Source organism: Schistocerca americana, chromosome 4, assembly GCF_021461395.2.
Source record: "Schistocerca americana isolate TAMUIC-IGC-003095 chromosome 4, iqSchAmer2.1, whole genome shotgun sequence".
Lineage (NCBI taxonomy): Eukaryota > Metazoa > Arthropoda > Insecta > Orthoptera > Acrididae > Schistocerca > Schistocerca americana.
In genome coordinates this window covers 117,519,739-117,533,237 of record NC_060122.1, presented here as the reverse complement: position 1 = coordinate 117,533,237, position 13,499 = coordinate 117,519,739, and the positions used below count along the sequence as shown (strand labels likewise).

General features: G+C 41.9%; 1 protein-coding gene across 3 annotated transcripts in view; it reads right to left on the bottom strand.

Annotated features, from left to right (window-relative positions):
• LOC124612605 (RNA-binding protein Raly-like) overlaps nucleotides 1–13,499 on the bottom strand; it is a 395,826-nt gene that overhangs the window by 164,055 nt on the left and 218,272 nt on the right. For all 3 annotated transcript variants that reach the window (XM_047140895.1, XM_047140894.1, XM_047140896.1), the window contains exon 2: nucleotides 2,372–2,537. In XM_047140895.1, the coding sequence (XP_046996851.1) occupies nucleotides 2,372–2,516 (145 nt within the window). In that variant the 5' untranslated portion in view covers nucleotides 2,517–2,537. The remainder of the gene's footprint in view (nucleotides 1–2,371; nucleotides 2,538–13,499) is intronic.

The window sequence follows — 13,499 nt, the reverse complement described above, 5'->3', positions numbered from 1 at the left end:
TGGCATTAGCTGTTAATTGCTTAATTAAAATCCACAATATGGCGTCTAACGAGGTGCTACCATTGACTCGTCGATTGCAAGCAACTTAGTTAAAAGCTTTCCTGCCCCCTCTCCAACCAACCCATGAAGTTTGAATGCAGCTAGTTCGATGGGAGCTCCCTCCCCCCCCCCCCCCCCCCCCCCACAACGTAAGTGCCAAATCAATGCCTCTAAACAGTTCGTGACAGGCACAGGGGGTGGATGCAGCAACTAGCGCCATTGTCACTAGAAAATTGGTAACTAGCAGAGTTTTGAAGTGTCATGTCATCTTTCTCCGAAATCATCTTGTCTCATCTTCACTCGATGTCTTTGTCTCGTTTGATCATAATGCGGTAGACATGAGTCATCCCGTGTAGAGTAAAGGAGACACGTAGACCGTTAGCACAGTGCGTCCATTCCTATCCGTTGAATACAGATATGCTCAGCTAGTTTTGGCAAGCTGAAGAAATCAAGTATTCCTAGATTATATTAAATCATGTGGAACAATATTTATAATCAGCAAGCGAGCCGAGAGGTTATTGGTGATTCACGGCCTCTGAAGCTGCACGCTTGCCTTATGCCGCCATTTTCTCCTCACAATTCGCAGCCAAGCGAAGTAAGGAGCTTATATCTGGAGTCAGTTCACCACAATTCTTATCCTCTTGATGGCATCTTATTCTTTCCAACTTTCATTTGCAATACTTCTGCTTTATGCCTTATCCGGCATTCAAACGCACTCTTCATGTCAGTAGCAGGCTAGGGACAGAACAAGAGTTATAGTGTGGCTACCGACAGAACAACAGTTATATTGTTTGTTACCTTATCTGCAATAGAGACAGTGCCAATACTCCACTAACCTCCTATACACCATTTCGTCCGTGTTCATGTACGGCACATATATTGCACACATCTATTCTTCCCCGCCTCTTTCTGTCCATCTCCTACTACCCCTCACTCTATACATCTCCTCCTCCCCCATCTCCCTGTTCATATCCGCATCCCCGCACGCTATATCCATCTCCCACCTTTCCCATTTTCACCTGCTCATTACAGCTCTCCACCTTCACCTACCAACTTCACCTCCCCCACCTCCCCTGTCTCTCTGTCCGTGTCATTCTCCACCTGACTCTGTCTCCTCCTCCTCCTTTCTGTGAGCATCTCCTCATCCTATCCCTCTCCATATACCTCCTCCTTCCCCTCTCCTTGTCCATCCTTTCTCCTCTCTCCCTCTCACAGTAAGCCTCTTTTCAACTTGTCTCACCATTCGCCCCCCCCCCCCTCTTCTGACCATCACCTCCTCACCCTTACTCTCTGCCCGTCTCTTCCTACCACCTCTCAGTTTATACATCATCCTCCTCTCTCAGTCCATCGTTTCCTACGCCATCTCCTCTTGCCCCTCTCTATCTTGTACTCCCTATGTCCATTACTTGCCCTGATCTCTGTCTATCTCTTACTCCCCCCCCCCCCTCTCTGTCTGTCCATGTCCATATGCACCGATAAACTGTCGAACACATTCCAATACCGTTCGTGTAACATGAAATTTGTGCAGAGCAACCTAGATGCTAGGCATTACCAACATTTTTTATCTCTGCCCTTTCCCTATGAGGACTAGGTGGATCTTACCCCTCAGTACCTCTGCTCAGATAACAAGTAGTACATTGAACAAATTTGAGTGAATTCGATCTTAGTGGTTTAGGAGGGGTTATGGTATACACACACACACACACACACACACACACACACACACACACACGGAGAGAGAGAGAGAGATTGTTATTTAAAATTTCTATGGAAGATTCACAAGAATATTTCTGAGAAAGTGCCTGTTCTGCCCAGTGGACATTATCGTTGTTTATTAGTTTTACTTTTTGCGTAATTCTCAACTGGACAGTACGACTGTGTTGGCTTTTGTTCTGCATGTCTATCTTCTTATTATGTTTGTTTAACTCTCTATCCTTGCATGCTGTGTAACTAATTCAGTCACAGTTTTATACTGCAATGAAACCCCATGCCTGCAAGTTGAAGTGTTAGGGATTGGCAAATTCCAACAGCTAGCAGCAAGCTAATCGAGCACATCGGAAACCACAGAGTCAGTGATTCAGCCAATGCCCAGTTCAACAAAGGATGATTGTGCATGTGTTAAGACATCACACAAAAATAATTCCAAGATACCAGAGTGAACCGCGGAATGCAAAAACAGTAGGAAGAGACAGACACTTGTATATTGAGGACGTTGGATGGAGAGTACTGTGAGATGGTGAGGTCGATTCCAGAGGCATCGAGGTGGGCCACATTAAACCAGTTAGGAGAGCGGTGCGAAGAAAAGACTATTGAAATAACCAGACGTACATACCGGCAATCCGGCCGTAGCGCTGGAACATCCTCTCGACGTCGGTCTTGGAACACTGGAAGGTGTTGAGGTTTCCCACGAAGACCCGCGAGTTGACCGCCTGCGGGTCCTGGGAGTTGGTCTGGTTGCCCACCTTGCTCATCTTCATAGCGAGGTTAGGAGGCTCAGTCTGGAAGAAGAAAAATACGTACTTTACTAAGGTTACAAGCACCTAATGCTCTAACTTGAGGATCTTGCATTTGGTATAGCGTGAGAGGTGCCTGTCGTCGGATCTTTCATTTTCTCGTCACCTGTTTTCCTTTTCAGAGATATATAATAATCATTTTTACAATCATCCCTGAGATTTCTAACTAGCCACCTTCATCGCATTTCGATTCCGTTACGTTTGTAAACTGTTTTCTTAACCACTGCATCGGAAGCCTCGCCTCTGGCGGGCCGTTGGTTACCAGCTAATTACAGGCACCGGTTACAGAGTTTGCCATGTGCTTCTTGTTTGGAGAGGAAGTCAGCCGTCACATTACCTGGTGGACCTGAGTGAACAGTGCTTGTAGTATCAAGGACATGTTTTCCACCGGAGACGTGTTAGAACAAAAAGACAGTTCTGATGAACCACTTTTGTTTAATGGAGGATCATGATTTTTGATAACTTTCACGGCACTCAAGATTGCCGGTAAAAACCCTTCCAAGTTTTTGTGCGCGTAATTCTATGCGACTGTCTCCAGTAAGTTAGGTCGCGGTAGTGTATTCGTCGCACGCAGATATACAGGGGATACGCAAAATAATGTGAACTGTGGTAGTAATAGGATGATTGTATTTGATCGTCAACAATGCAGGTAAGGCTGTCGTGCTGGAGTGTGCTTGGTCAGTACAGACTAGGCATCAGTGCAGAATGTTTACGAGTAGTGCACACATCGTATTTGCATTCAGAGGCCGAGCTCGACGTGCAATGAAAGACCAAAAAGAGTTCCAGAGAGTGCAGACTGTGGTGGCCGAAGTGGTAACCAAGACCACTGTCTTATTGAATGTTTCAAGAGCAACTGTTTCAACAGTCATCACAGCCTACACAAATCATGGAAAGACGTCATCGTGTAAACGTAATATTTGGCGCAAATCAAAACTATATGACAAAGATCGCCGTACGCTAACAAGAATTGTGTCGAAACAACACAAATCTATGGTACCTAAAGTGACTACAAAGCTCAATAGCCATCTTCGAGACCCCGTCTCTATCGACACTGTCCGCCGAGAACTCCATAATGCGAATATTCACGGACGAGCTGCTACACCGAAACCATTAATGACGACAACCAACGCAAAAAATCGTAAAACATGATGTCAAGAACACAAATCCTAGATGGCTGATCATGGAAACACGTCATATGGTCCGACGAGGAAATGTTTTCGTTATTTCCAACATCGGGCCGGGTTTACGTTTGGAAAACGCCAAAACAAGCGTACAATCCTTATTACTTGATTCCAATGGTTACGCTCAAAGGCCGAGTTACTGACATCGATTATGTGAACACTTTAGGTAATCAAGTGCACCCGATGGTTCAAATGTCGTTCCCCAACAATGATGGCATACTTCAGGATGATAATGCAGCCATTCACACAGCCAGGACAGTACAATCGTGGTATGAGGAGCATGCAACTGAACTGCAACGTCCTCCCTGGCCAGCACAGTCACCGGGCTTGAACATTATCGAACCCTTGTGGGCGGTATTGGAGCGCATACTTCGTAGCAGATTTCCGTCTCCCTCGTCAGTACAGAAATTAGAAGAGGTTCTGATCGAAGAGTGGCATAACATTCCACTAGGGACTATACAATGTTAAATGCTTGTATTCCACGAAGAATTTCAGCTGTATTACGATCAAACGGGGTTCCAACCCCTTATTAATAAACCATTGCCAAGTAAGTACATGTGTACACATTATTTTGCCTATCCCCTGTATTCACACGAGTTCACACAGTGAAGTAAGCGTGGAGTTGTAACGAATTAAGAAGTATTGAGAAGCTGGTCAGTGCCTTATTTACCACATTAATTCGTTCTCTCTTGCATTCAGTTCTCCCATCGAATGTTTTATGAAAACGAGAAGGTTAGTTTGGATTTCACATTATGCCCCCAACGCTATAATCTAGTTTTGTTAAGTTGAATATATGCAGAATTCGCAATGTGGATTTGTATGAGGTTCAGCATATTCATTTTTAACTAGACGTGTTTAACAGTCATTTCTATGTCTTTTCCATGTCTGCTCAAACACTGCACATAGAGTTCAGCTAAGACATGCGAGGCGTGAGATCTCTGATTGCTGTCGAAAAATTCTCATTAAGATGCTCAACTTCTGAATCCACCGTATAAACACGAGCACATACAAACATGAGTACATGGAGAAACAGTTCCGTAGCACTGCCGATCGCTACAAGCGTGAGACTAGAGCAAATAAGCCGTGCCAGTTTCTTTCGTAAAGCTGCTTACTCTCGTATTTTCTGGTATACTGAGATACGAATATACTGGCTCTTTATTAACCGTTGTGCTCAATGATAAAAAAGTGTGTGCTGTGTGACGACATCTGAGGTATTATTTCGGGTGAGATAGCGTTAGTAATCTATGCATGGGCATTAGAATGTTGTTCTGGCATCCATACATATTATAAAAATGTGTGTCTGTGTGTGTGTGTGTGTGTGTGTGTGTGTGTGTGGGTTTCACATGTACTCCAAAATCACTGGACCAATTTCAATCAATTCTGGTACACATATCCCTAACAGTCACCAATCGTCTTGGGGGTAAGGACCACCTGCCTACCATAGTTCACGAGATATGACGTCATAAACAACGATATCCGTGAAAAACGGCCACATCATATATGACGTTTCCATTTATTACTCTATACGACTAACTGTATACGGAATAGTTTTCGCTGTCAGTATTCGCATTGGCCACTCTATGTACCTGTCAAAGGATATCATGGGGCCACTCACAGTTCAGGAGACATGCCGTTAAACATGTGTGAAAAAGTGCAGCATTGTGCATGATGTTTAAATTTACTGCTTTTTTCAACTAACTCTATTCGCAACATATTTTTCAGACAGTATCCAGACAGGCCACTGAATGTAGGTACAAAATTATATCATTATATGACACACAGACCAAGAGATATGACGTCATAAACACTGAGATGCGTGAAAGACTGCCGCGTCATGCATGATGTCCAAATTTATTACGTCTTTGTTAATGATTCTGTTCTCAACACATTTCGCAGATAATATAGGCATATGCCGCTGAATGCTCCTACACAATTACATCATTGTCCGACACGCAGTTCAAGGTATATGGCGTCATTAACACTGAGATACGTAACAAAATGTCGCGACGTGCATTCTTTATTACCAAGACACTCCTGTAGTCTATGAAACTTACGGAAATCCCTGACACCTGGCAGCGCTTTTGACAGTTTTCAATTGCGAAGCCCCAATGGGTGTACGCGAAGACAAAAACAGCCGTGTATAGAGTTATGAAGAGGTGTCGCCATAGAGACGTTTACAAAATCGCGTTGTCGGCACGAGAAGCAGCTTCACCCAGCGTATAAAAACTGGCCGCGACCACGTTTCTTTATCAGGATACTGTTCTTATACATTTATACATTACGAATATTTCTTTGTGCGGCTGTTGTACAGTTTCAAAGGTGTTTTCACGAATAAGTAGAAATCAAAATTTTTCGACTCTTCACTATGGAGACAGGTACTTTTTTGTTTTCGTTTCTAATTGAAAATTCGCAAAATCGATACCCAGGTAATGCCGGGTTTGTCAGACATTATCAGTATAATATCTGAGTTCACTTTGAAACTGTACAACAGCCGCACAAAGAAATATTCGTAATGTATAAATGTATAAGAACAGTATCCTGATAAAGAAACGTGGTCGCGGCCAGTTTTTATACGCTGGGTGAAGCTGCTTCGCGTGCCGACAACGCGATTTTGTAAACGTCTCTATGGCAACATCTCTTCATAACTCTATACACGGCTGTTTTTGTCTTCGCGTACACCTCTGATGTGGTTGGTATTTCTGAAACAACGCGCACACACCTCTCAAATTTTATATTTAAATCGTGTTGTAATTACCAGTAATGAATGATCTTTACGATTAATTTGAGTAGCAGGAAACTGTTAGCGACAACATCTGCCATTCAAACGTACTTCGCTATTTTAAAAAGTTACGCTTCGTGTTCTTGGCGGCATGTCATGGTTTGTTGTGTTTGTTGAGGTTTTTGATGATTTCTGACTACAGAACACTCATTTACATTAACTTATGTAAATACCACCGTCACATGTGTTCCCAGCTCAAACGTTGTACTAGGTTTCAACCACAGTTCTGCTGAAGCGATCTATGGTGTTACTATTCTAGACTCTACGTTACACTAATCCACATGGTAGCTTATGGGATGCAGCACGTACATTTCTATTTAGTTATTATAGGGCTTAAAGGATATTTACAAAATAAAACTTATAGATTTGCACATTGCCATTACCGGTACTGAAAACCAAAAACAATATTTTATTTCTAAGAAAGTACACCACGCAAATGGCTTCCAGCGGTGTCGACGGCCTACTGAAGACATTCGCGGAAGCCTCTCCTTACGTTCTCTTGAAGAATGGTCTCCGTCACTTCGCTAAAGCCACGTTTGCACTGAGATCTTCGAAGCAGCTAGCGCAAAAGCATTGCAGTTTTTATTCTGTTATTTAACCTATTCAGTCTTTGTGTGAGAAAGTATCTGTCCCACATATGTGAACCAAGCTTCCTTATGGCACCTGCTTCATTTATAAGAGAGCGCATTTACACTTTTCGTAGGCCAAGCGGTCATTTCAGTGACAGGAAACTGGTTGATTGAGGTGCATTTAAATATTCATTTAAGCTTACAGACCAAGTGTTCGTCATAGTAAACACGGTTGTTGTTATTTAAACAGACGCAGAAAAAAGCATAAAAAATTTAAAAACCGCTAAAATACAATAAAATGCATCTGTATTTAGTTATGAAAATGTAATTAACATACAAAATGTTACATAGCTAGTTTCACAGAAATTAATAAGTGCCATCATATTTATTGAAAGCATCTATTAACTGTCACAAGATTTCATTTTATTAATATTGTGTTTAACTTTTCTTGCAATGTAAGAAACACAGTTAAGTAACATTTACCCTTCCAGAATAGTATTGACTGTAAAGTACAATTTACTTCCTTTTGGAAGCATGCAGAAACTTATAAATCTCCAGTAATTTCTCATGTCTTTTCTCTCGTAAATTATTTTTTAATTTTGATAATACAAGCCCATAGGTGGAGAAGATCTCGCTATGGATACAGGAATGGCAGGGCAAGAAACGAGGAACTAATAAAGCAGATGTAAGAATGGGTTAGTTTTTGAATAAATTTAGCATAGGAATTTAAACTGAACTATTTAATCGTCAACACGAAAAAAATTCCAAAAATCCAATAAAATTCATTACAAATCAGTTCTACCCAAAGGGTTCGTCTTTTGAAAAGTACCCAGGTTTTTCTCAACACTGATAGTAAGTTAATTCGTTGATAAATGAAGTCAGATACTGTTAAAATAAAAGTGCCATGGGTTTATAAGTGGGTCTTTTTAACTCTCAACATACGAGATGAGTTTTCTATACTACATACTACGAGGTTTAAGGCGCAAATTATTTGGAAGTTTTAATTTAAGTTATATAACAATTATTTTTACAGTTGTTGTTTGGTGTTTAAATAAAAAAAATATTCCTTTCTGATTTTATTGCACTGAATGAAGCCTGCAGTACTTTACTATCACACAAAATTACAAGCTTTTGTGCGGTTTTTAGGTAGTACAGATAAACAAGCTGTTAGGGAACTGAATTTTACTTTACGATAAATTATAGTATCTCTGTAGGAAACAAATCTTCACATAAAATTAAATTCCATGGTTTAAGCTTCCACAAAGTAACTTTCCTCGTTAAACACAAAAAGAAAGTCTGCAAATTTAAAATGTAATGACGCGATCCACATTTTTCAGTAGCACCACTCAGAATACATTTGATTTTAACTAATACTTCAAGTATTTTACAGTAGAAACGAAACGTTTCCAATCAAAATAGTCCTGAAGATCTTCCTGTGAATGATTTTCTTGGTAGCTAGCAGACTTGTGATCACTGCCTATTGTAAAATCGTCGTCTTCTCCGTCCATTTCAAGATATACATCTATAGTATCTGCTTCCATCCACCGACTAACAATTTCATAAAGCTTAGGACCGTTAAAACTAACGCTTCCTGCGAACATATTTTGTACTATACCGAAGAAAACCGTAAGTAGTTTACGAGACGCGGTCGAGGGGACCCCAGCATTTGTCCGTAACACGTGTGAACTCCAAACAAAGAAGGCAACGATGCAACCGACAGCAAAACATTGTAGGGTAGGCGATTTAATAAGAGCAGGGGTAGTGTAAAAGCATTCCGTCTGAACTGACCTTGGAGGGAGAGTTAGAAAATATTCGCACAGTGTGAGCGACCACATCTCGTGAGTTAAGGATTAATCAAAACACTTTCCTGTAGCCATTCCTACTTGTACTCAGAATGTAATAACAGCCGGGGCACTTGCAGTGTCTAGCCTGCCACACGGCTTGTGCGGTCCATTGCACCTGATGACAGTACATTCAATGATGTTGCGGGAATATTAGTTAGTTATAAGGAATCAGTTGCCAAGGCATGTAATGATACATCTATGATGAAATTTACGTATTTTATATTCATAAAACTAATTAATGCTCCAAAGTGCAACGGTCATTGATGACATCGCAAGTTTGTGCTAATTTACGGAGGTTAATTTCAAATGTAAATTCCCTTTCTGTATCATTTTTGTTCGATGGCTGAGTAATCGCTAGTAATGCACAGTTTCAGACCCGTTCTTTAGAACTAGATGCCGTTACGCTCTTTCCCATTAACAATGCACATAATTTCAGTTTACAGTCGCCAGGAACGTCAAGTAGAACTGAATATATCTGTTGCAAGAAATCCATAGTCAGCAATTGAGAGCAAGAGCAATTACAGACAACTGATGTTATCTGCATGCTAAGAAATTGGCGTAATCAAAAATTTTTCCGGAAGTGAGACTTTTTCTTGTCAAGAGCTGTACGATCAATTCACAGCTAATTTCCTCCTGAATTTTATTTCCTGCTCCGCTTTTGCCGTAAGAGCAGTTCAGATGCAGATTTGTTGAGGGATTACTCTCCGTAATATAGTACTGGCATGGTTAAATACAGAAGCGGGTTTTAAGGACACGAAGGGAAATGAAACACCTTCAAGACATACGTCAGCTGAACAAAAGAAAAATCAGAAAAATAATTTAACGCTGTGCATTCTTCCTAAAAATACAAATTGGCCAGTTTAATTACTCCGTGTTCTGGATGCAGTTCTACTTACTTTGCATGGAAGTGGAATAATAAGTATGCCATAAAGTTTTGAATTTTCTGTTGTATTTAAAATCGGAATTATATTTTTGTGTCTGTAAAAACCCAAAAACTGCTGAAGGTACCATTTTAGTGACAGGAAGTGGAATAATAAGTATGCCATAAAGTTTTGTATTTTCTGTTGTATTTAAAATCGGAATTATATTTTTGTGTCTGTGAAAACCCAAAAACTGCTGAAGGTACCATTTTAGTGATGGGATTCGTGCGCTTCAAATCGTAAGATATCGCCAAATGTCAATGACAATATTGTCACAATCTTTCTGTGAATTTTGAGAGTGGTAGTAAGACTCTGAAACACCTCCGTTTCGGAGACACAGGTGCGGGCGTACGGACAAAGGAGCATTCCTGAGCGCGGAAGACAAAGCCATGTTAATTGCACCCGTGTACGCGGCACACTGCTGGTCGTTGCCGTAAGGGCTATTTCTGATCCATTTTTTTGAGAGTATCTTGCCAAACAATGTCCCCGCCAACGCCAGAGCTCGCCCTGAGTGTGCCAGGAACGACATAAAACCCGCACCAGTTGTCCCCCGTGACGCTCCGTACATCGCAGCCGTCTAACGTTTCGGCGCTCACCTCGATCATCAGGAGGCGGACGACTGGACCGCAGCCCGCGCAGAGATGCCGGCTGTCTCTTCGGACTATGCAGCACGTGGGGAAGGACATAGATGTCGCAACTACTTTTCAGAAATCGCTATCCATCGAGAACAATACTATGAAAAATGTCAGAACGGTTAATGCTTATGTCACTTAAGAAATTGGCCGCAGATCATCCTGTGCCACAAAAATGTATAATGCAGTTTTTGTTAATGTGTGATGATATCAGCGCTACGCATCCGACGTCATGCGCTACCCAACACCGCGCATAAAATTAGATTTTTCTCGCTGTAGCAGGTAAAAGAAGGGAACAAGTGTAAAAACTGCTCCTATCGAAGCAAAAAAAAAGGCGAATATGCTACTGTTTATTAAAAGTCTCTGACTGAAAAGTGGGTTATCAGCTGGCTCGATTACCTTCCTCAGCTGTTTTAAAAATTTTCCCAAAAAGTTTAGTGTGGATAGCAGCACTTTTGTATAAGGGGAGAGGAGGAGACAGTGGCAGTGGGAAAAAGACGAAAAGTAATAAATACTGCAAGATACTAGACAGTGGTTATGATATAAAAAGAGCGAAGGACACAGTGGCACAATAAGCGGAAGAGGTGACACTGTCCAAGTGGATGTTAGTTGACAGTGACAGAACAGTGCTAGGAAAAGAGTGAAGTAGACAGTGTCATAGGACAGGAGTAAAGAGAACACAGAGTCTATGATAACGACAACGAGGCGAAGAGAGATAGTGACAGAGAAAACAGAGGGCAGTTGTGGGAAGGAATGAGTGAGACAGTAGCAGCGAGAGAGAAAGAGAGAAGAAGGAGAGAGTGAGAGTGCTGACAGACAGTATTAGTATGAGAGAACGAAGGAGACTGTGGTTGTGAGACGGGGGACAGTGACACGAACAGATAATGACTACGAGATGGTCTGAATGAGTGAGAGAGATTGAACAAATGGGAATGGATGGGTATGAGCAAGTTACAGCCATGGACAAATAGTGTGAGCGAGGTAGAGTTAGGGGAGCTTGTGGGACTGACAGGTGACTTGCGCGTTAAAAAGATTACTAATATGTTCGCATGCTAGAATTTGTCGAAAATTTTTTAAATGTGCCAAGGAAGACAATGAGGGAGCTAGACCCCACTTATTTCAATAAACACGAGGATATTCGCCTTTTTTTATGCTCCGATAGGAGCATCGTTCAGCTGTCGTTTATATTGCTCCAACTGAGGTTCGTTATGACGGAAAATTCTTCGGCCTCTGTCGAACATAATCTTCATTAGGTAAAGATGTATACTCTTCACGCCGCGCAGGGTAGCCGCATGGTCTAGGGCGTCTGGTCACGGTTCGCGCGGCTCCCCCCGTCGGTTATTCGAGTCCTCCCACGGGCATTGGTGTGTGTGTTTCTTTAACGGAAGGTAGTTAGATTAAGTAGTGTGTAAGCCTAGGGACCGATAACCTTATCAATTTGGTCCCATAGTACCTTACCACAAATTTCCAAATTTATATTCTTCAAACTGTAGACCACCGAATCCTGTAGTAGCCGAAACCGTGGTATATTGTTTCGATGACATTCAAACACTGTCAGTCACGTGTGTAACACATCATTAATTCATTACTCTCGACTATCTGATGACATTTCTAGTCTCCGTGAATGTGAGGAAATCTTCCAGGATCTCTCCTTCCCAATGTCCCTTTTAATGATCATAGGTGAAACTGACAATCAACCAAAGAAAGATGAAAGAAATGAGGAGTAACACAAATGAGATTATCGGTAAATTTAACATCAATATAGGAGACCTTACACTACACAAAGCGAATAAAATCTTCTATCTTGGAAGCAAAATAACACTTCACGCACAAAGCAAAGAGAATAGCAGGTTCGGACTGGCACAGATAATTGGCACAAGAAGTCTTTAAGAATCAAACAGCGACCTTAATTTTAAGAAGAAATTTTTGAGAATGTACGCCTGTTGCACGGAACTGTACGGAAGTTATTCATGGACGACACCGGAAAAGCAGAATATCAACGACTTTGAGATTCGGTGTTACAAAAGAATGCTGAAAATTGGATGCACTCGCAAGATAAGAAATGAGGAGACTCTTCGCAGAATCGGTGACGAAAGGGCTATTTGAAAACCACAGACTAGATGGAGGGACAGAACAACAGGACACTCGGTACGACAACTGTAAATATAGCGCGCGATGCAATTAAGGGATCACTTTTTAGAAGCAGCGTAATTGTCTCCCGTTGCGACGTATAAGTTTGAAATTTCATTAAAAGGTGCCAACAACGTGCCTCTGTATTGGTGCGAAGGCGTGGCGCCCTGCGACGTTACCCACGGCATCAGCGCCGGTTCAAACTTGATGATGATGATGATGGTGATGGTGTGTGGGGCTCTCAACATCGTAGTCATCAGTTCCCGTGCAAGTTCTCATTCTTTCCAGTTCCAGTCTCGTCGCGTCCCGAATGACGAAGACAACAGAAACACAACAGTTCCAGGGCGGAGATGATCCCCGACCCGGCCAGGAATCGAACCCGTGACCCCGAGATCCAGAGGCAGCAACACTAGCAACTTTTTTTTTTTAATAAACTCATTTTGTTCGTTGCATTTGTTCGAGGCGGACGTCCCATGACACCCTTTGAAGTTCTTTGTTGATCCATTCACTCAGTTTTTTTATTATAGAGGACAGCTAACCCTCTGACATATGGATATGGTGCCTGTTCTTTAGGACACATACGAAAGAACAGACACCACTGATGACCTGCAGCCGCCTAAAACGAAATGAAAATTATATTTTAAAATCTTCAGCTGCTCACGAGCGTTGATATATATCAACGGGGACGTGAAAATGCGTGCCCCGACCGGGACTCGAACCGGGATCTCCTGCTTACAAGGCAGACGCTCTATCCATTTGAGCAACCGAGGGCAGAGACGGCTGGAGCTCATCAATAGTGTCCATTCTTTCGGTCATGTCTGAAAGAACAGACACCATATCGATATAAGTATATAGTTCTGGCAATACTGGCCATGACCTTCCTCTTCTGTGC